This window comes from Bos mutus, chromosome 1, assembly GCF_027580195.1.
Source record: "Bos mutus isolate GX-2022 chromosome 1, NWIPB_WYAK_1.1, whole genome shotgun sequence".
In the NCBI taxonomy this organism is placed as follows: Eukaryota; Metazoa; Chordata; class Mammalia; order Artiodactyla; family Bovidae; genus Bos; species Bos mutus.
Genome location: NC_091617.1, coordinates 57,312,285 through 57,336,273, shown reverse-complemented (window position 1 = coordinate 57,336,273; position 23,989 = coordinate 57,312,285). Strand labels below are relative to the sequence as shown.

Here is a 23,989-nt window from a genome sequence, read left to right as displayed (position 1 = left end):
GAGTTTCAGCTTTAGCATCATTTCCTCCAAAGAAATCCCAGGGCTGATCTCCTTCAGAATGGACTGGTTGGATCTCCTTGCAGTCCAAGGGACTCTCAAGAGTCTTCTCCAATAACACAGTTCAAAAGCATCAATTCTTCGGCGCTCAGCCTTCTTCACAGTCCAACTCTCACATCCATACATGACCACAGGAAAAACCATAGCCTTGACTAGACAGACCTTTGTTGGCAAAGTAATGTCTCTGCTTTTGAATATGCTATCTAGGTTGGTCATAACTTTCCTTCCAAGGAGTAAGCGTCTTTTAATTTCATGGCTGCAGTCACCATCTGCAGTGATTTTGGAGCCCCCAAAAATAAAGTCTGACACTGTTTCCACTGTTTCCCCATCTATTTCCCATGAAGTTATGGAACCATAAGCCATGATCTTTGTTTTCTGAATGTTGAGCTTTAAGCCAACTTTTTCACTCTCCACTTTCACTCTCATCAAGAGGCTTTTTAGTTCCTCTTCACTTTCTGCCATAAGGGTGGTGTCATCTGCATATCTGAGGTTATTGATATTTCTCCCGGCAATCTTGATTCCAGCTTGTGCTTCTTCCAGCCCAGCGTTTCTCATGATGTACTCTGCATAGAAGTTAAATAAACAGGGTGACAATATACAGCCTGGATGTACTCCTTTTCCTATTTGGAACCAGTCTGTTGTTCCATGTCCAGTTCTAACTGTTGCTCCCTGACTTGCATATAGGTTTCTCAAGAGGCAGGTCAGGTGGTCTGATATTCCCATCTCTTTCAGAATTTTCCACAGTTTATTGTGATCCACACAGTCAAAGGCTTTGGCATAGTCAATAAAGCAGAAATAGATCATTTTCTGGAACTCTCTTGCTTTTTCTATGATCCAGCGGATGTTGGCAATTTGGTCTCTGGTTCCTCTGCCTTTTCTAAAACCAGCTTGAACATCTGGAAGTTCACAGTTCACATATTGCTGAAGCCTGGCTTGGAGAATTTTGAGCATTACTTTACTAGCGTGTGAGATGAGTGCAATTGTGTGGTAGTTTGAGCATTCTTTGGCATTGCCTTTCTGTGGGATTGGAATGAAAACTGACCTTTTCCAGTCCTGTGGCCACTGCTGAGTTTTCCAAATTTGCTGGCATATTGAGTGCACCACTTTCACAGCATCATCTTTCAGGATTTGAAATAGCTCAACTGGAATTCCATCACCTCCACTAGCTTTGTTCATAGTGATGCTTTCTAAGGCCCATTTGACTTCACATTCCAGGATGTCTGGCTCTAGGTCAGTGATCACACCATCATGATTATCTGGGTCCTGAAGATCTTTTTTGTACAGTTCTTCTGTGTATTCTTGCCACCTCTTTTTAATATCTTCTGCTTCTGTTAGGTCCATACCATTTCTGTCCTTTATCGAGCCCATCTTTGCATGAAATGCTCTCTTGGTATCTCTAATTTTCTTGAAGAGATCTGTAGTCTTTCCATTCTATTGTTTTCCTCTATTTCTTTGCATTGATCGCTGAGGAAGGCTTTCTTATCTCTTCTTGCTATTCTTTGGAACTCTGCATTCAGATGTTTATATTTTTCCTTTTCGCCTTTGCTTTTCGCTTCTCTTATTTTCACAGCTATTTGTAAGGCCTCCCCAGACAGTCATTTTGCTTTTTTGTATTTATTTTCCATGGGGATGGTCTTGATCCCTGTCTCCTGTACAATGTCACGAACCTCATTTCATAGTTCATCAGGCACTCTATCAGATCTAGTCCCTTAAATCTATTTGTCACTTCCACTGTATAATCATAAGGGATTTGATTTAGGTCATACCTGAATGGTCTAGTGGTTTTACCTACTTTCTTCAATTTAAGTCTGAATTTGGCAATAAGGAGTTCATGGTCTGAGCCACAGTCAGCTCCTGGTCTTGTTTTTGCTGACTGTATAGAGCTTCTCCATCTTTGGCTGCAAAGAATATAATCAATCTGATTTTGGTGTTGACCATCTGGTGATGTCCATGTTTAGAGTCTTCTCTTGTGTTGTTGGAAGAGGGTGTTTGCTATGACCAGTGCATTTTCTTGGCAAAACTCTATTAGTCTTTGCCCTGCTTCATTCCGTATTCCAAGGCCAAATTTGCCTGTTACTCCAGGTGTTCCTTGACTTCCTACTTTTGCATTCCAGTCCCCTATAATGAAAAGGACATCTTTTTTTGGGTGTCAGTTCTAAAAGGTCTTGTAGGTCTTCATATAACTGTTCAACTTCAGCTTCTTCAGTTTCATCACTTGAAGCCTAATCCCCAGGGTGAGAGAATTTGGAGGCAGGGCCTTTGGAAGGTAATTAGACCACGAGGTTAGCGTCCTTATGCTGGGATTAGTGTCCTTATAAGAAAAGACAGGAGAGGGACTTTCCTGGTGGTCCAGTGGCTAAGATTCTATGCTCCCAAGGCATGGGGCCTGGGTTCGATCCCTGCTCAGGGAACTAGGTCCTCCATACTATTCCTAGAGATTCTGAGTGCTACATCTAAAACCCAGCAGAGCCAAATAAATAAATATTTTGGGGCTGGTGCACTGGGACGACCCAGAGGGAGGGTATGGGGAGGGAGGAGGGAGGAGGGTTCAGGATGGGGAACACAGGTATACCTGTGGCGGATTCATTTCGATATTTGGCAAAACTAATACAATATTGTAAAGTTTAAAAATAAAATAAAATTTAAAAAAAAATAAAAAAAGAGTAAGAGAGAAGAGACAGGAGAAAGCTTGTTTCTCTCTCTGCTCTCTGGGCTACGTGAGGACACATCTGTAAGTGCTGTTTACAAGCCCGGAAGCCAGCTCTCACCACATGCAGGTCTGCTAACACTTTGATCTTGGACTTCCCAGCCTTCAGAACTGTGAGAAATCAGTGTTTGTTTTCTAAGGCACAGTCTGTGGTACTCTAACAGTTCATGCTGACTGAGACAGTAACCAGCCACCCCGATACTGTGCTAACGAGATGAATCTCTCTTTACATACAAGCACCAGTCCAGTTCAGCAAGGAGGTGTGGGAGGACAGCAGAGCAGGCTTCTCTGCTGCAGGATATATAGAACACAGGGGGAGACAGACAAGATGGGGAGAGCTGAGGCATAAAGATTTTAAAGGCTTCTTTGTAAGTAGTAATATACATAGCTAAAAGTTAGTCCTGCGATGTCCTGATATATATTTCATTGTTCATGAGAACTGGATAGGCTTTTTGAATCAGGATCTGAAAAGCTGCTATAACTGGTTCTAGATACTGCTAGATATTAATAAAGCCAAGCTTTGTTCCTTAGGCATAGAAATGCTTATGTCATTAAAAAATAAATGCCTCAGTTTAATAAACAAAGTATGTCCAGAGAAGCATTCCAAATTCAAAAATCTATAGCACGCGATGATTTCTGTTATTGAAACAGAAGACCTCTTGTTGGGTGACGCTCAGACTTTTATTTAAGGGCTTCTTATCACCATCTGGCTCAAATAGAAATATCTTATTGTCACCACCTGTCTCTACAAGAGATTCTCATGTCCTAATAAACCTTTTAAGCTCTATGTCCCAGTCAAACATATCCCTGGCAACTTTCTCAACAAGGTGATTTCCTTCTGGCTTGGCCCCACCCAGCCTCAGGTTATAGAACACCCTGACTGACGCAATGAAATCCTCGCCCCTTAAAGCGAGTCTCCAGACACTGCCCCTCCAGGGAACTGAAATGAACCATGATCTTGCCTAATCTGTACTTTAAATAGTTATTTTCATTATCCATTTTTTAAACCAGTCACTCCATTTTTTCAGTGGTTTTTCTTTTAATGGCAACTGAATATTTACATTTCTTTGCCTGGAAGGCATGTAGGACTTTTCCTGGTGCTCGCTCAGCTGACTAGCTAGACACACTTGGCTGAATAGTTCTGGGAGACAGAGTTTGGTACCGGAGATGCAGTGGCTGACAGGAAAGATTAGCAACAAAGTCTCCCATGGCAGTTTCCTCTCTCCACCAAGGTCTAAACTTAGAATAGCCTTTCTCTTCCAAGATATAGAAAAAGTAATGGCAAACCTATCAGTGCCTTGACGAGATAAAGAAGATAAAATGAAACAAAAAATAGCCTTTTAATTTCTAAATCAGATTTTTTTTCTTTTAGATGACACTTATCCACATTGCTTTAATTTCTTCTTCCTTTACTTACAGCGTTATAATCAGTATTTTCAGATATGTATTTATAAGAAATATCCAGTGCAATTTTAATGATGATTAGTCTTTTCTAAGTAAAAATCTTTGTGTCCACCAGCACAAATATAAACACTGTTCTATGTATTTCTTTCAATATTTTTCCTTTTTCCAATTAGAATATACCTACATCTAAACCAAACTCTTAGTTGTACTGAAGAGGAGTAGATGGGAAATGGCCTGTGCAGGAGAGACAGCCCTGACCAAGCCTTTGCTTGGGCTAAAGGAAAAAGGTCACGGCCAAGCTTCTGTTCTTGGGTTCATAGATCTTTATTTAACAGAGTTCTTCAGTGAGTGTGGAGTTGGTCATGAGGCAAAACTGCTTGATGTGAGACAGTAACAAAAATTTAGAGACTGAGGTCAGCATAGGGGGAGAGGGGTGGCCAAGAAAATGTAACAAGCCAGGGCCTGGAAAATAGTGCTACTATCTTGACATTTCTTCTGGTGGGGGAATAGCTGGTAAATTGTTATGACAGCATTGCTTAGATTTCAGATTTTTAAAAAGGGTATATTTAAAATTTTATTTATTTAATTTTGACTGCACTAGGTCTTGGTTGCCGTGCGCAGGCTTTCTCTAGTTGAGGTGAGCAGGGGTTTCTTACTGTGCTATCTTCTCTTGTTGCAGAGAATGGGCTCCAGAGCTTGGTGTAGTAGTTATGGCATATGGGCTTCAGTGCCCCTTGGCATGTGGAGTCTTCCCAGACCAGGGATCAACCCATGTCCCCTGCATTGGCAGTCCCATTCTTAACCACTGGACCACCAGGGAATTCCTAGATTTAATCTATTACCTATTGATTCAATCTATCGCCTCAGTTCAATTCAGTTGCTCAGTTGTGCCTGATTCTTTCCGACCCCATGGACTGCAGCACACCAGGCCTCCCTGTCCATCACCAACTCCCAGAGTTTACTCAAACTCATGTCCATTGAGTCGGTGATGCCATCCAACCATCTCATCCTCTGTTATCCCCTTCTTCTCCCACCTTCAATCTTTCCCAGCATCAGAGTCTTTTCCAATGAGTCAGTTCTTCACATCAGGTGGCCAAAGTACTGGAGTTTCAGCTTCAGCATCAGTCCTTCCAATGAATATTCAGGCCTGATTTCCTTTAGATCAGTTGGATCTAAAGGAACTGGTTGGATCTCCTTGTAGTCCAAGGGACTCTCAAGAGTCTTCTCCAGCACCACAGTTCAAAAGCATCAATTCTTTGGCGTACAGCTTTCTTTATAGTCCAATTCTCACATCCATACATGACTACTGGAAAAACCATAGCCTTGACTAGATGGACCTTTGTTGGCAAAGTAATGTCTCTGCTTTTTAATATGCTGTCTAGGTTGGTTGTAACTTTTCTTCCAAGGAGCAAGCGTCTTTTAATTTCATGGCTGCAGTCACCATCTGCAGTGATTTTTGGAGCCCAAAAAATAAAGTCTGCCACCTACTTTCTGATTTAATCTATCACCTACTCTGCTATTCAGTTCCCTCATGCTACTCCAAACCTTCAGTAAAATTCTGCTATATTCAATGGATTCTGTTCATGGTATTAGAAGGAGGGGGTGCTGGTTTCCAAAATAGGGCAAAAGGGACCAAAGAAGAGAGGAAGCCACCCAGAGAAACAGAATAATGGTTTGAATGGCTAGATCAGAAAAATGCCATCTCTGGAGAAAGCATCTGGAATACTGGACTGGAGAGAGAGAAGGGCAATTTTCCAAAGTAAGTGGATTGAGGGCTCTACTGTCTTATTTGCACATTAAAGAGAAGTTTCAGAAGGCTGTAAGATTTGAGGACATCTGGTTCATATTATTCCATATTGGCATTAAAATAATTAAAATACTTGAGTCCCATGGTTCCCCACTGTATTTCCCAGACTAGTGAAATTTAAGGACTGTCAGCTTTTTATTGCATCATGCAAAGATATTTTTAAAACTAATTATCACCATTGTTTCACAGAATAAAGGGCATTTTAGCATACATAAAAGCAAAATAGGAAGAGCATAACCTCAGAACAATTTTTTAAAATTTTGTTTTTATTTGAAATGATCTCACAGTCAACCTACTAAAAAGCATATATTTTATTTAGTTGTAGCTTAAAGATTCCTTAAGTTTTTTTTTCTACCTATTTATTCATTTTTTCAAAAACATTAGTAAACTGTTAGGTGCCAAGCATTATGCTAGGTACTAGGGTGGAGAGAATGTAGCAATACAGATACAGAAATGTATCAATATCTCATGGTTTTCTGGGAGAGTAAAGTAGGTGACCCTAACTGCAAACAGTGTGACTTGTGCTGTGGTAGAGGAACTCACTGAATACTATGGGCAAAAAGGTCGAAACAACAGCTAAAAAAAAAGTCACTCTATCTCTAAGCGGAAGTGTAAGAACTATTAAAGCTTGATGTTAGATCTTACTCTGCATCCGTCATTTGAGTTTCCTTACCAATGATTTAGAGGGAAACTGACAGTACACGCCAGAGATCATGGGATTATTCAGACTTTTATTTTTACTGAGCCAGTAACAGAGCTGGGAACATACTTCAGTGCAATGTCAGCTGATCAATACAGCACACCCAACCAGAAGAACTGGGTTAGGAGGAATGTAAGGAGTAAAAACTGCCACCTCCCCCTCTTGTCTACAGTGGAATGGCTCTGCACACAACCACTCTGCTCACTTTAGGATGTACAACCTGAAGGTCAGTGGGGGACAGGACAGGGTAAGAATATGATGACATAGTCCACGGTGAAGACTAAGCTTAGGATCTGGTGCCAGACTGGAGATGGAGCACTTGCTCGGTACACGCACTGGGGAAATGTCTGGGAGTGGTGATGGGCCCAGTGGTCCCTCTGGCTCAATACTACTCCAAGCTACCAGGTTTCTGAGTTTCTATCCTAAGTGAGAGTTAGGAAGGCACATCTTGGTATCTCAGTTTGGTTCTGAATTTCCTGAGGGAGTCGGGAATGCTGGCACAGCAAGGGATACATACACATTCATACAAATGTATACATACATACACACATTGATTCACAAACGTTTATGTGAAGAAGAACCGGAGGCAGGTACACTGGGGAGTTTTTCCGCTGTGCCTCAAAGGGTACTGTGTTAGAGGGGGGAAGCTAACTATGCATTTTCTCACATTGTGCAACCAGAGTATATGTGTCAAAGGGACAGATGCTGAAACAGTCTTTTCCTTTCCTTGTCTCACCTCAACTTTGGTCAGAAATAGGTCTAGAACTTGCACTCAACTATCCATCCTTATATAAACTCAAAACCTCCAGAGATCGGCTGAGGGCTTCAGCTCTGTATCTCTGGCCGGGTCTTCTGGCTTCTCTGAAGCACATGCGTGTGACGACGATACAGAATCGCAGGCAGTGGCTCTTGCACACACACAGAGGTTCTGCAGCTCTCGTCCATTCTCACACATTCCCATTTTAGATTCTGAGCAGCTCTCCCTCCCCAGGTGCTATGGAATAGAAGGGTCTGACAGAATCAACCAAAAGAGATGAGGTTCCTTCCCCACGGGAGCTTGGGAACAGAGGTGTGGTCATTTTTCTTCTCAGCTTTAAAAATTGTGACTTCCTAGAGAAGGGCCGGACAGGGGACCGAGACCCGCAGACGGTGCGGGGAACCGGCGCCCCTGCAAAGCCCAGTAATGCCCGCGACCAGGCCGGGGAGGCGCGAAGGGAGGCGGAGTTGTCCCCAGGCCGGTGGCAGAGGATGCGGCAGCTCGGGCAGTGACTGCTTTGAAGGAGAAAGGGAACGAGGGTTTCATGGTCCCCGAGGTCTCCCGAGGTCGACTCCTCGGAGACCCAGAGCAGCGGCGGGGCTCTGAGGTCGGGCAAGTTCCTGGGAGCGCGGGGAGCGAGTGTCTTACCTGGCCGGGCTGGCTGGTGTAGTTGAAGGAGTAGATGTTCTCGGTGGGGAGGCTCACCACCCCGCTGTAGATGCGATCGAACTCTGCGCCCCTGGCGGGGTTGCGGGGGTCGCGGCGCAGCGCTGGGGGTGGCGCAGGGCGCCCGGGTGCCACCAACGGCAGAAGCCAGGGCAGCGCGCAGAGCAGCGCCAGCCGCGTGCAATCGCGCATGGTGGGCACAGCGGCCCGGCCGCGGCCAAGCCCAGCGGCCCGGGGGGAGGGGGCGAACGCAGAGCCGGTCCTCCCAAAGCCCCCGGCGGCCCCCGCGCTGTTTTCAGCGCCGCGCTGGCGATGCCTCGCAAGCCCCGCCGACGAGTGCTGGCAACGCGCTGGCAAAAGGCTGATCAAATATTGATGCAGCCTCCTGGGGTCTCCACGGAAGGTCACCAGGCGGAGGTAGTGGGTGCGCAGCAAAGGGGAGCGACCGGGGGCTCCTGCCGCCTTCTAAGTCTGTTTGCTTCCCCCTTTCTCATTTCTGAGAATCTCTCACTTAGCCAACCAGAATTTCAACCGATCTCTTCCCCCTCAACCTCAAAAAGGAAAAAACAGCATTGGAGACATTAAAAGGAAATACCCACTAGTCTTGAAGAATCAAGACCAGCCATTGAGCAGGAAATTCAGTCCGTTTTAAATAAATATGCACCTTCCTGCAAGCGAAGGAACAGAAAGCCTGTCTCCAAAGAGGGTGCACGAGTTCGCATTTCCAGTCTGCTACCTGCAGAGAACTCCGGCTCCTCTGAGAGATGGTTATTAACTCTCAAGTCTCCCTTCTCGAACAGAATTCTCACTTCTCCCTTCCCAGTCACCTGCTTTATTTCCTTATCACCTCCTCCTAATCTCAAGGAGCCTCACGTCATCACTTTTTCTTTCCCTTGCCATACGTGAACATATGTAAATATGTACAGTCATAACAAAATAAATATGTTAAAAAAAAACAACAACAACAATCTTAACGCTGCCTGAAGTCGAGTCCCGGAAGTTGTCAAGAAGACCCAGAGCAACTGGGTTTGTGCAGAGGGCACACATTCTGCTCCAACTTAGGGTCTCCTTTGTCCCTGCAGTGACTCTCAGATCAGCAGAATCCCCAGGACTCTGTATTGTTTTTCAAGAGAGAAACCACAACCCCAAATCAAAAGGAAATACCCTTCAGGCAAAAATTAGGAGATTCAATTTAAACAATTGAAGAGGCAGGTCAAGAGTGGGTTGAAACCATCAGGATATTGTAAACTAATTATCCTCCAGTTAAAAATAAAGTAAAATTTAAAAAAAGAGTGGAGTGAGGTGAGGATCTCCAGCAAATCCTTTTAGAGCACCAGATAATCCCAGTTCAGGAGGATGCTGTTTCATTTCAGCTTCAAGTTATTTGTAAACTGGAGAAGAATATAATTGAGATCAACCAGAGGGGACATTAAAAAAAAAAAAGCCACAAAGAAGAAAAAAGATCATATTCAAAGAGTTAAGATTGCAGATTAAAATCCCAGCAGTTACCATTCAATGGAAAGGGTTTCTCTCTCTTTTTTTAAACCTCATTGAATTTCTACAATTTATTAAAACATCAAAAAATGAGTGTAATACATTTGATATACAGTTGTGTGATGAGAAAACAATGCAGATGGAAGATTGATTTAGATGACTTCCTATTAAGACTTTAAAAACATTTTTTACCTTAAAAAATGTTTTTGAAAATATATGGGCACGAGGACAAAAGTGCTAATTCAAAGAAGAGTCTGGGGGGTAAAGTTTAACATAGAACTGAGGTTTTTTTTTTTTTTTTTAGAAACATAATTTCAAGCAGAATTTGAGTGATGTGAAACTGCTGTATTTAAAACGTCTGTGTCTGTTTTTATAACTTTAAAAAGTTTCATAAACTTGGTGTTTGTAATTCCCTTTGAGATTAACTGGCCTGGTCAGTTTAAGCACTTTCTAGAGGTGTAGGATCATGGATATTTTACCCTGCTTATTTAACTTATATGCAGGGTACATCATGAGAAACGCTGGGCTGGGTGAAGCACAGGCTAGAATCAAGATTGCTGGGAGAAATATCAATAACCTCAGCTCAGGGATGGGGATCCTGGTGGGCTGCTGTCTATGGGGTCGCACAGAGTCAGACACGGCTGAAGCAACTTAGCAGCAGCAGCAGCGTGCAAATGACACCACCTTATGGCTGAAAGAGAAGAAGAACTAAAGAGCCTCTTGATGAAAGTGAAAGAGGAGAATGAAAAAGTTGGCTTAAAACTCAATATTCAGAAAACAAAGATCATGGCATCTGGTCCCATCACTTCATGGGAAATAGATGGGGAAACAGTGGAAACAGTGTCAGACTTTATTTTTTGGGGCTCCAAAGCCACTGCAGATGGTGACTGCAGTCATGAAATTAAAAGACACTTGCTCCTTGGAAGAAAATTTATGACCAACCTAGACAGCATATTAAAAAGCAGAGACATTACTTTGCCAACAACAATCTGTCTGGTCAAAGCTATGGTTTTTCCAGTAGTCATGTATGGATGTGAGAGTTGAACTATAAAAAAGCTGAGCGCCAAAGAATTGATGCTTTCGAACTGTGATGTTGGAGAAGACTCTTGAGAGTCCCTTGGACTACAAGGAGATCCAATCAGTCCATTCTAAAGGAAATCAGGCCTGAATATTCATTGGAAGGACTGATGCTGAAGCTGAAACCCCAATACTTTGGCCACCTGATGCAAAGAACTGACTCATTGGAAAAGACTCTGATGCTGGGAAAGATTGAAGGTGGGAGAAGAAGGGGATGACAGAGGATGAGATGGTTGGATGGCATCACCGACTCAATGGACATGAGTTTGAGTAAACTCTGGGAGTTAGTGATGGACAGGGAGGCCTGTCGTGCTGCCGTCGATGGGGTCATAAAGAGTCGGACATGACTGAGTGACTGAACTGAACTGAGGATCATGGAGAATTGATGCTTTTGAACTGTGATGTTGAACTCAAACACTAAGAAAGATGGGGAATTGGCCCGTTTATAAGGTGGCCTCTTCTTTAGAGGGCTGTGAGCTGTGCTTAGGTGTTCAGTTGTGTCCAACTCTTTGTGACCCCGTGGACAATAACCTGCCAGGCTCCGCTGTCCATGGAATTCTCCAGGCAAAAATATTGGAGCGGGTTGCCATTTCTTCTCCCGGGGATCTTCCCAACCCAGGGATCAAACTCAGGTCTCCCGCATTGCGGGAGGATTCTTTACTGTCTGAGCCACCAGGGAAGCCCTCTTTAGAGGGCAAGTGTCTCATTACTAGAAAGATATTTCACATTTTAAATTGAAATGTGCTTCTCTTCACTGGTGTGAGGTCTGCTGTCTGGAGCCATAGGAATAAACCTAATCCTTCTTCCACATGACAGCCTTGTAGATATTTGAAGGGAAATATGACTCTTCAAGGCTTTATCCTAATTTTAAGTAATGAATTTAGAAGCAATTTGAACAGACCCTTTATCATACAGAGCCCAAAAGGTCTATTTTAAAGCCTTTATAGATGATATCTTTACCAGACAACTTCAGTGTTATACTGCAAATCAGCCTATGCTATCAGTTCAGTTCAGTTCAGTTCAGTCGCTCAGTCGCGTCCAACTCTTTGCGACCCCATGAATCGCAGCACGCCAGGCCTTCCTGTCCATCACCAACTCCCGGAGTTCACTCAAACTCACGTCCATCGAGTCGGTGATGCCATCCAGCTATCTTATCCTCTGTTGTCCCCTTTTCCTCCTGCCCCCAATCTCTCCCAGCATCAGAGTCTTTTCCAATGAGTCAACTCTTCGCATGACGTGGCCAAAGTATTGGAGTTTCAGCGTTAGCATCAGTCCTTCCAAAGAACACCCAGGACTGATATCCTTTAGAATGGACTGGTTGGATCTCCTTGCAGTCCAAGGGACTCTCAAGAGTCTATGACTGACTCCTAATTCAAGCCCCAATCCAATGAATGACCTTAGGTAATTAACCTCCCCAGTATCACAAGATTGCTCTAAGGATAAAAGGGAGGAAGAATATATTTGAAATTATGTTCAAAAATATAAAATGTTATACAACCAAATATTGCTATATGACAGTTAAAGTTCAATAGCTTAAAAATGAAGCATGGTAAATCAGCCAGATTTTAAAAATATCTACAATGCCAAGGTTTCACTGTGAGAGACTGAACATACAGACAATGGCCAGACCATATATGAAGAGACCCCTGACCCACAGCCTCTCCAACAGCCAGTCCAGGAAAGCAAACCACAAACTCTGTACCAAATGGCCCAAAACAGTCAGGACTTGGTCAGTGACTGCCAACTTCTCCAAATTTAGCCCTGCTTCCAACTCAGGATCAATAAGAGGAAGCCAAATATGTTCCACAAACTGTAAAATGCACCTGACCCTAGCTTCTCCATGCCATCAAGATCCAATCAGAGCGCTGCTGAAGATGTCCTTTTTTCTGTATAAAGCTTTCCCACTTTCCTGTCTGCCTTTGAGTCTCCGCCAAACACAGGTGGTGGTTCACTATAGCAAGCTCTGAATAAACAACCTCTGTTTGTTTTCTTTGGGTGGTCTTTATTTCCACAGTTTTCCTTAAAGTTCCATTGGGATGTCTGCACCGCCTGTCACCACCAACTCCAGATTTCATGGAATGCTTCCCCTTGGGGCCAGTTATATGTGTTGACCTGGTGATTCAGCACTGGGTCTGAACTCTGCTCTTTGCTTTGAGTTCTTTGGCTATTGAGTTTCAGTTTGATACCTCAGTTTTGTTATTGGTTTCCATTTATTTGACATCTTTGGTGGATTCAGGCCATTCTTTTATTTTTTAATCCTTTTTTTATGCTCTCTTTTCTACTTCTGTTTTGTGTTGTGATAACTAGAAGTGCTGTTTGTCATAGAAGAGAATACAAGCATAGACCTTTTAAGCCTTTTGTTTAAGCTAGTCTCACAGACCAGTATGGTTCTCCCTGGACTGGCATTGGATTGGCATTCTTTTGGACTAAAGTCTCTCAGCCTAAACAAGACTATCCTTGTAGGGTTTTTATTATTGTTTTCTTTTTCTTTTTTTAATTCTGAGAGTTTGACTTTGATCCATAGAGAGCTTTCTTTCTGACTCTGCTGCACTTGCCTTGAGGTATAGGTTGTTGGGTCTACATTTGGAAGCAGCTACCACCACAGTGGGGCTTCCCAGGTATCACTAGTGGTAAAGAACCTGCCTGCCAATGCAGGTAGACATAAGAGACACGTGTTTGATCCCTGGGTCGGGAAGATCCCCTGGAGGAGGGCAAGGCAACCCACTCCACTATTCTTGTCTGGAGAATCCTATGGACACAGGAGCCTGACAGGCTACAGTCCATGGGGTCGCAAAGAGTCAAACACGACTAAGTGACTGAACACTCATGCACACCATCACACAGGGGCTCAAAGTGCACCAGCATCACTTTCAACTGACTGTTTCTATGTCTTAAGGGGTCAGCTAAGTCTAATTCCTCTCTTTCTTCTAGAAAGACTCCTACTTTTTATATGTCATATGTCTGCTCGTTATAGTTCTAATTCTTTTTTAAAAAATTACTCAATTAATTAAAAAATTTTTTGGACGTGTGGCATGTGAGATCTTAGTTCCCCCACCAGGTTTCAAATCTGTGCCCTGTGCAGTGGAAGTGCAGAGTCTTACTTCCTGGACTTCCACAGAAGTTCCTACAGTTCTAATTCCTGCACCTGTGTTTCAAATGGCATAACTGCACGAAGGATGACCTGGGCCTTCAATGGCCACTGTGTGGATCACTGGGTTTAAACGAAATCTTTCATTAGAGAGGCACCTTAAAAAAGAAAATAAACTTCTCAGACTTAATGGAAAGCATTTTTTTTTAAACAGGTTTGCAGAAGCCTTGAAATAAAACTGTTAAAAACTGCTTCCCTAAAAGATTGTTTGGACAAAGCTAATTAACAAATTTGACAAGCAACCATATAGACTCATTTCCATAGCAAGTCTTCCCCCTCCTTGTCTTCCAGTTGCCTTCCTATAGCCAGTTTCCCCATCTCCTCTTATCTTTCTACTCTCTTCTCTTCTGCACATGTGGCATGTGAGATCTCAGCTCCCCATCTTGTCCAGACCTCCTACCTTTTGTCAACAACTCTTCTAAAATCCCCAAATGCTAGTTACTTCTAAGAGTTCATCCTTCCCATAAGCTAGGTATACAGACAACAGTAAAATTTAACCTTGTACAGAGGGGGAATTAGCAACTATAGTGAAAAGTTTCCCTGAACCTAAGCAATACCAGCAAATATTCATGAAAGAATTTGGAATTCTTTGGGTGCATATGACCCAGGGTTACCTGACCTATATCAACTCGCACTCGTGTTGATCAGAACCTTATGATGCTAAATTCTGGATTGCAAAACTGATTGGACTGATGTGGAGAGGGACCTACAGAATCCCTCTTTCCATGATAAACCTCAGGGTCAAAAAAAAGCCCATCAATTCACGTCAAACTCTCCTAAAATCCATGCCTCAAACATTTCCAATAAAGGTTGATTGGACCATAGACCATAATTCAATCATCAACAAACAAAAGGATGAAACTAGAAAATATCTTCCCACAACACTATCTTTCTCCATCAAGTCCTGCCATCTTTGTTCAGTCTCTTCTTTGGAGTAAGCATAACACACAAATGATAGGTATTTCAGACAACCCACAGATTCTTCGTTAACTACAACCCTTGAGTCTTTGAAAAACATTCCTGCCTGCTCTGTGATACCACCCCTATATATTTACTATAGAGAGATATAGTTTGCAAGTGGAAGTGTAATATTAATGCCCACAAGAGGGACTATTTCTGGTTTCAGAGGCTTGCCTATTCATAATCAAGTTGTGTCTGCTCTGTATAAACCTTCCCTTCTCCACTATATTTCATGTGTACTCCAGATGAAGATCTTGACACTACCGGACTCCCTATGGGCTAAAATTTTCATGGAAATTGGGAATTGGCATAAGAAAAACAATTTCAATGAAATCTATTAAAGTCCAGATAGATCCTACCAAACTCTTTATCCAAACTTCCCCAAAAGAATCTGCCTACAATGCAGGAGCCGGGTTTGATCCCTGGGTCAGGAAGATCTCCTGGAGAAGGAAATGGCAATCCACTCCTGTATTCTCGCCTGGAGAATCCCATGGACAGAGGAGTCTGGTGGGCTACAGTCCATGGGGTCACAAAAAGTCAAACGCAACTAAGTGACTAACACACACACAGAGCAAAGGAAAGCCTCAAATCTGTGGTCGAAGGCCTTATATCCAAAGGCCTTTTCATAACCTGCACTAACCCTTGTAACATTTCTGTCCTGCCAGTTAAGAAACCAAATGGACAAAGATATTGATTTGTTCAAGACTCAGGGATATCAATACAATTGTTATCCTTTCTTCCCCATTCAGTTCGGTTCAGTTCAGTCACTCAGTCCTGTCCGACTTTTTGCGACCCCATGGACTACAGCACACCAGGCCTCTCTGTCCATCACCAACTCCTGGCGCTTACTCAAACTCATGTCCAGCAAGTCTCTGATGCCATCCAACCATCTCATCCTCTGTCGTCCCCTTCTCCTCCTGCCTTCAATCTTTCCCAGCATCAGGGTCTTTTCAAATGAGTCAGTTCTTTGCATCAGGTAGCCAAAGTATTGGAGTTTCAGCTACAATATCAGTCCTTCCAATGAATATTCAGGCCTGATTTCCTTTAGGATTGACTGGTTGGATCTCCTTGCAGTCCAAGGGACTTACCTAACTTATATACTATGCTATCATCAGTTCTTCTCCACATTACCTGCTTCACTGCAGCAGACTGTTGCTCTGCCTTTCTCAGTATGTATTTTCTATACCAGGACAGTCAATATCTTTTTGCCTTCAACTGACTGGACAAGACTCAAATATGGGCAGCTAGGCTCCAGGGGTTCACTGATAACCCCTCTTTTTTTTTTTTTTGGTTTGTAATCAGGAAGTAAAAGATTCAAATTGCCCTTGTGATTCAGTTCTGATAATAATATGTAGATGATCTTCTATTTTGTTCAGAGAAGCCTGTAAAAGGAATTTCATTTATTTGTTCTCAGCCTTAGTGGAATGGGCACATAAAGTTTCGAAAAAGATAAATTGCATTTTGCCAAAACATAGTCCATTATTTAAGGCATGACCTAGTTAAGGAGGGAAAAACATTCTCTTGTGGTGGGATGAAGACTATCCCAAACCTGTCCTAGATTTGTTATAAAACTTCAATTGAGATGACATCTAAATATTTCAGCAAGTTTTCCTGAGATTGTGACATCTCTTTATGAAATGGCTGAGTCTTCAGTAAAAGCCACTGTCTTTCAGAAGCCCAAGGATTAAACAAGCCTTCTAGAATCTGAAGAAAGCTCTTCAATAGTCTGTTTCCCTGCTGCTGCTGCTGCTGCTAACTTGCTTCAGTCATGTCCGACTCTGTGCAACCCCATAGAAGGCAGCCCACCAGGCTCTCCCGTCCCTGGGATTCTCCAGGCAAGAACACTGGAGTGGGTTGCCATTTCCTTCTCCAATGCATGAAAGTGAAAAGTGAAAGTGAAGTCGCTCAAGTCGTGTCTGACTCTTCGCAACCCCAGGGACTGCAGCCCACTAGGCTCCTCCATCCATGGGATTTTCCAGGCAAGAGTACTGGAGTGGGTTGCCATCGCCTTCACCAGTCTGTTTCCCTAGACATCCTGAAAAACAATAACAATAACAAACACTTTTGTCTATTTGTACATGAGTGTTCTAGACAAAACCCGGTGTTTTAAGTGAACATCACGAGAACCATCAGACACCCACCACTTACTCTCACTCCAGTTGCAAGGCTGATGCCCCTTGTCCTAGCGCAATGCTGCCACTGCAGAACTTGTTGATGCTCCTGCTGAATTCATTTGAGGCTCCATGCTTGACCTTACAGATCTACATGGCGTACAGACTTGACTAAGAATATACAATACTGATAAGTCAGTCACTTAACTTCTTATGAATTTCTGTTGCCTTCTCCCTCTCACATTACTTCTCCATCTCTCATTAACTGTGCAACACCCTGAATTTTGCCACTCTTCTGCCCTGACCAGAAGAAGTGGAAACTCCAAATTGGCTTGCTTCAATTAGGTCCTTTCTGTACCTTGTTAAACTTTATTAGAGAGGATTCTCCCATTGAGAATCCTGATATAATATTTGTTGATGGGTCATACTTCAAAATAGAAACTGGAGATGATCACACTATCACTAATTTCAATCTATCAGCATAGTCCTCTGCCTGAGAGAAAGCTAATCCAGATGACAGAATTTATAAACACTTATTATTAGAGATTGTCAACTAGCTGAGGACCAGAGAATAAACACATATACAGATAGCATGTATGCTTCTGGAGTGGTACATGATGTTTCAGAAACAAAAAGGATTTCTCACTTCTGCTAGAATCCCCATCAAAAGTGGACAACTAGTTAAAGAATTTTTAGATGTACTTCAACTTCCCAGTGAGATGGCTATTATAAGTTTGAAGCCCATGGTGTCAGAGATAAAAAGAGCAAATGGAAGTTAAAGGAGATGCTCTAGTAGATTGTTTTGCCAAACCAGCAGGCTTAACAAAGGTTATGATATTAACTAAACCCCCAGACCACCTGACCTTCCTCTTGAGAAATTTGTATGCAGGTCAGGAAGCAACAGTTAGAACTGGACATGGAACAACAGACTGGTTCCAAATAGGAAAAGGAGTACGTCAAGGCTGTATATTGTCACTCTGCTTATTTAAATTATATGCAGAGTACATCATGAGAAACGCTGGGCTGGAAGAAGCACAAGCTGGAATCAAGATTGCCAGGAGAAATATCAATAACCTCAGATATGCAGATGACACCACCCTTATGGCAGAAAGTGAAGAGGAACTAAAAAGCCTCTTGATAAGAGTGAAAGTGGAGAGTGAAAAAGTTGGCTTAAAACTCAACATTCAGAAAACAAAGATCATGGCATCTGGTCCCATCACTTCATGGGAAATAGATGGGGAAACAGTGTCAGATTTTATTTTTTGGGCTCCAAAATCACTGCAGATGGTGACTGCAGCCATGAAATTAAAAGATGCTTACTCATTGGAAGAAAAGTTATGACCAACCTAGATAGCATATTCAAAAGCAGAGACATTACTTTGCCAACAAAGGTCCGTCTAGTCAAGACTATGGTTTTTCCTGTGGTCATGTATGGGTGTGAGAGTTGGACTGTGAAGAAAGCTGAGTGCCGAAGAATTGATGCTTTTGAACTGTGGTGTTGGAGAAGACTCTTGAGAGTCCCTTGGACTGCAAGGAGATCCAACCAGTCCATTCTAAAGGAGATCAGCCCTGGGATTTCTTTGGAAGGAATGATGCTAAAGCTGAAACTCCAGTACTTTGGGCACCTCATGCGAAGAGTTGACTCATTGGAAAAGACTCTGATGCAGGGAGGGATTGGGGGCAGGAGGACAAGGGGACGACAGAGGATGAGATGGCTGGATGGCATCACTGACTCGATGGACGTGAGTCTGGGTGAACTCCGGGAGTTGGTGATGGACAGGGAGGCCTGGCGTGCTTTGATTCATGGGGTTGCAAAGAGTCGGACATGACTGAGTGACTGAACTGAATTGAACTGAAACCCCCAAAGATAAATCTCTGGACTGAATCAAAGAAGCCATGACCAAATATCCACATCAAAACCCCTGCCTATAATTTGGAAAAGGAAGAATGGAAGAAGTGTGATGCACCCTTCACTTAGATAACTGTTGGGACTCTCAAGATGGCCATTTGACTTCAAATATATATTAGCTGAATTTCTCCTTGACACTACTCATTCTGTTATGGTGAGGACAAAATACTTACTATTTTAAACCAACATTGGTGGGAAAACTTTAAAAACACAGCTGAGATTATTTTGGGGACATGTGCAACTTGTGAACAATATAATCCTGGAAAAACTGTAAAGGTGAAGCATGGCCAGGAACCCTATGAACACCTTCAGATGGATTTTATCCAGCTCCCGCTCTCCGTGGTTTATTTATTTTTAGGATGGGTTACAGCATTTCCTTGCTAAAAATCTTTGCTGAACATTCTTTGTAGTTCTAAAATGCTGCTTGATTTTGTGTTTCAAACTTGGGGAATACCAACTTTTATGTCAACTGACCAAGGCACACAATTTCATGAACCACTATGAAAGAACTTAATACGGTATCACACTTTCTTAAAAACTATACTATCCTTACCACCCACAGACTTCTGGGAAAGATCAAAAGGACCAATGAAATCCTTAAATTAAAGTTAGGAAAACTCTCAGAAATCCTTGAGCTCTCTTGGCCAAAGTTACTCCCACTAGCCCTTTTGTTCATATGTCTTAGACACACATTGGTTATATCCCTATGAACTATTAATAGGAAGGCACATACTTTTAGAAATTTCACCCCTGATATTAGATTCTTTTCTGCTGCATGCAGATGTGGCAAAATACTGCAAGGAAGTCATGTGCTCTACCCAGTCTTATGGTGAACTTGATAAGGTAGCTTCCCTTGACACTTCATAGATTGACTTTTTATGATCATCAACTAAGAAATTTCATCTATTGGAGGAGACACTGGAAAAAACCTCTCCTGAACCTCAATGGATGGGACCTTATTAGGTACTGTTAACAACTGTTGAAAAAACTTTCTAGGTCCAAGATGGAGTCACTCCTGCCAAGGGTGCCACATTAGTAAACCAAAACTTAGATAACTTTTTCATCTCTGTAAATGCTCCAGTTTACCAGAAATGTAGTATATCTAGTCAGTCAATCCCTAAGTGCAAGCCAGCTCTTGGCCTTCTCACCCAAACATGGTCAACTGCATGGCCCCAGCTAACCATATTTTCTATTTTTCTGTTTTCTATAGCCAATAAAATCTTCCTTCCTTCTACTCCATTTTGTAGTTCTTCACAAGGAGACTGTCTGCTTCATGAAGTGTTATGTAAAGTTTGTTTGCATCACCTAAGTTGTCTTCTGTAATCATTTTTAAACAAAAAATATATTAGTTAAACTTCAGTAAGTCGATTTTTGACTTAACTTTTCACAGCTAAAGAAACAACTCAGAGTTCATGTAACTGGAAGGCTACTCCAATAGGGAACTTCAAGCTAAGGATTGTTACAAATCCTCTAGAAGCAACTGACCTTTGGAAATAGACATTTGACCCAAGACCTTTGGGATAAGCACATGGCCTTGGGAAAATGAACAAATACCAACCAAGACATTACACCAGGACCCTTGTCTAATTCTTGTTTTGTTTTTTACCTGTTTACTGATAATTATTTTCATTCTCTGTTACTATATAGATCACTGATGCTGTCTACCCATAGTGCTCCCTTCTTTCCACCCCCCTTTATTATAATTGTTCAATTGGAACATATTCATATTCAGTAACACTCTACTTAGATTGTCCCAAATAGGACCCTCTGTCCTCAACCTTAATGACTGTTGGATACATCATTCATCATTAGACCTTCATGAAGATAATCTATAGGCTACTCTAGTCTCATCAAATGAGATCATAGAGAATTATAGCCAATGACTATTCCACTTGCACCTACATGGACAAATTACCTTACACCATTAACCTATGTCTCTGCTAGTTTCCCTTCTCCCAAGGAAATAACCAATTATTAAAATTTATTTATCAGTCCCCAGATAATTCTAAATTTGAATTCAACAGCCTTTGTAGGGTGATGGGCCAAATACTTGCCACTTGGAAGAGACTAGTAGAGATCTAAATATGTAAATTCTTGGTTTTGACTTTATGTTGTGATAAAGTCTTTTTTTTTTGGATTTCTGTGTGCCCCTTTAGGCTGCTACTTCCTTTGCAGGCATAACACATGGTCTCGTTTGCCTCAGACCAAGACTTTATGCACTTTAGTAATTGTATTCTAAGACTTGTTTATGGACCAAGACTTTAATTCTATAAACCACCAACAATGGAAATTCTGACATAGATACAAGCTACAAAAGGAGACCACCCTTGATTGTTCAGGTATTGTACCTGACTCATTGGAGAATTTGCTGACTCATTGTTTATCCTAACACTCAGAGTAGTCCTCTCAATGGAGAGAATTATACAAGTAGAAAAGACTATAAGGTGAATTTATCATTAACTTTGGCAGAATTAACTAATGTTTTGACATAAACTCTACAAGATATATAAATCACTCTCAACTCATTGACATGAGCAGTGGTGGACAAATTGCATTTGCTCTAGATCTCGTTTGCTGTTCATGGTGGTATCTGTGACTGAATATTCAAACAGACAATGACCGGATGATATATAACAATAGAACTTGACCCACAATCTCTGTAGCAGTCAGTCCAGGAAGCCAAACCATAACCTCTGCAACAATCTGCCTAGAATTGTCATGATTTGGTCATGTCTGCCAGTTTCCTTATTTTTGCTCCTCACTACCAAGCAGAGATCTTTATGATTTACAGCCCAGGTTAGGTATTTCTGAGCTTCCCAGGTGGTGCAGTGGTAAAAGAATCTGCTTGCCAATGCAGGAAATGCAGAAGATGCAGTTTTGATTGCTGGGTCGGGAAGATCCCCTGGAGTAGGAAATGGCAACCCACGCCAGTATTCTTGCCTGGAAAATTCCATGGACAGAGGAGCCTGGTGGGCTACAGTCCATGGACTCACAGAGTTGGACACAACTGAACACACAGTGCTCTTAGGCATTTCTACAGTTCAAAAATCAGAACATACAAAAAGTGATTCTTCTCAAGGTAGTACTGAAGAAGAATCTTCCCCATATTAAAAAAAAAGTCATAAAGAATAGAAGCAGGTGTGGAAACAAAGACTATTTACATGAGAATAAACAGATGGCTCAGACGATTAAGCGTCTGCCTACAATGCGGGAGACCCAGCTTTGATCCCTGGGTCAGGAAGATCCCTTGGAGAAGGAAATGGCACCCCACTCCAGTATTCTTGCCTGGGAAATCCCATGGACGGAGGAGCTTGGTTGGCTACTGTCCATGGGGTCGCAAAGAGTCAGACATGACTGAGCAACTTCACTATCACTAAACAGACGATTAATTCAGCATATGGTATAGAAAGTATCATTTGCATTTGGCAGAGTCTCAAAGACAACAGGGAGTGAAAATGTTGATAGTGAAATACCGGGAAGACTTCAGAAATACTCTGATTATAATCTGGGATGCAGAAACTGGAGGTTGGCTAAGCAGAAGTGGGGCTTGTTATGGCTTGGCGAGTTTTCTGCCTCATATTTGGACCATCCAGAGAAAGCCAGATAAATAGCTTTCTTGAATTATAATCGACACACAACAAACTTCACATATTTAAAGCATACATATCACCTATTTTATAGACAAAATATTTAGACTATTTACATTTAATGTAATAATGTATATCTATTAACTTGTTATTTTCTATCTCTTGTCATTTCTTTTTTTGCACTTTTCTGCCTACTTTTAGATTAATCAACTATTTTTATTATCTTTTATATCTTTTTATAGATACCATCTCTGTTAGCTATAATTCTTACTATTTTAGTGATAGCTTTAGCGTTTATAGCATACATCTTTAACTAATCACAGTCTACCTTCAAGTAATTTTATAACACATTGGGAATAGTATAAGTGTCTTACAATAACATACTTCCTCTGACTTTTATGTTATTATTGCCATGCATTTTACTTATATATATATATTATAAACCTTACAATACATTTTTATTTTACTTGTTTAAGTAGTCAATTATATATATTTTAAAAATATCATTTGTATATTTTTGGCTGCACTGAGTCTTCCTTGCTGCATGCGGGCTTTCTCAAGTAGTGGACTTCTCATTGTAGTGGCTTCTCTTGTGAAACAGAGACTCCAGGGCGTGCAGGCTTCAGTAACTGCTGCATGCAGGCTCAGTACTTGTGGCACACAGGCTTGGTTGCTCAGAGGCCTGTGGGATCTTCCTGGACCAGAGATCAAACTCGAGTCCCCTGAATTGGCAAGCAGATTCTTAAGCGCTGGGAAGTCCAAAGTAGTCAATTATTTTTTAAAGCGATTTAAAGAGTAAGAAAAATAATCTATATATTTACTCCTGTAGCTGTTTCCAGTGTAGATTTTCCATTTTCATTGTATAAATCCAGATTTGCATCTGGTATCATTTTCCTTCTGGGGAAGTATCTTTTCTTCCCTCACTTAAAAAATATATTTTTGACAGATTAGAATTCTAGGTTGACAGCTTTTTTAATACATTATAAGAATGTATTAATGTATTGTTTTCTTGCTTGCAATATTTCTAATGAGAAATATGTTATCTTTATTTTTGTTTCTCTGTAATGTCTTCTCTCTGACTGCTTTTAAGATTTTTTTTCTTTATCACTGGATTTGATTATTATGTACCTTGATGCAACGTTCTTTGTGTTTCAGATTTTGTTGAGTTTGGAAAGCAGGTTCATGGATAAAGATGCTGATAGGTGGATTAAATTAGTGATGGGAGCTTATGGACATTTTCTTCATATAGCTTCAGTGTTGTCAATGAAGTAGAGAGCAAGGTCACTGGCTGAGACTCAGGACAGAAGAGATGTTGGAGCATAAGAGGAAGTATAAAGTTGTCACTAGGAGGGTAGGAGAATTAATGGAGCAGAGAACTATAATATGGTCTTCAGTCATCTTTAAAGGGCCATTTAAAATTTGTGATCATGAATTTAAAGTCAGTATGGCTGAGTGTTTTTCACCTTCCAGTTTCACCTGCAAGGATATAGGCACTTAGTAAATACAGTGTTGAGTTAGCCAGGATTGTGGTTTTGCCAAGTTTACAGTAACTCAGAGAGGGGCAGGGAGTTGAAGATGTATGCGGGGGGATGATTATATTGATTG

The 23,989-nt window shown here is 41.7% G+C and overlaps 1 protein-coding gene across 3 annotated transcripts in view; it reads right to left on the bottom strand.

Moving 5' to 3' along the window:
• The window catches only part of SIDT1 (SID1 transmembrane family member 1), a 113,958-nt gene extending 105,046 nt beyond the window's left edge, over positions 1-8,912 (bottom strand). For all 3 annotated transcript variants that reach the window (XR_011463995.1, XM_070369472.1, XM_070369482.1), the window contains exon 1: positions 8,081-8,912. Coding sequence is in view for 2 of the 3 variants with exons in the window: in XM_070369472.1 (XP_070225573.1) it covers positions 8,081-8,290 (210 nt within the window). In the remaining variant the exon portion in view is untranslated. The remainder of the gene's footprint in view (positions 1-8,080) is intronic.
• Positions 8,913-23,989: the final 15,077 nt, after the last annotated feature.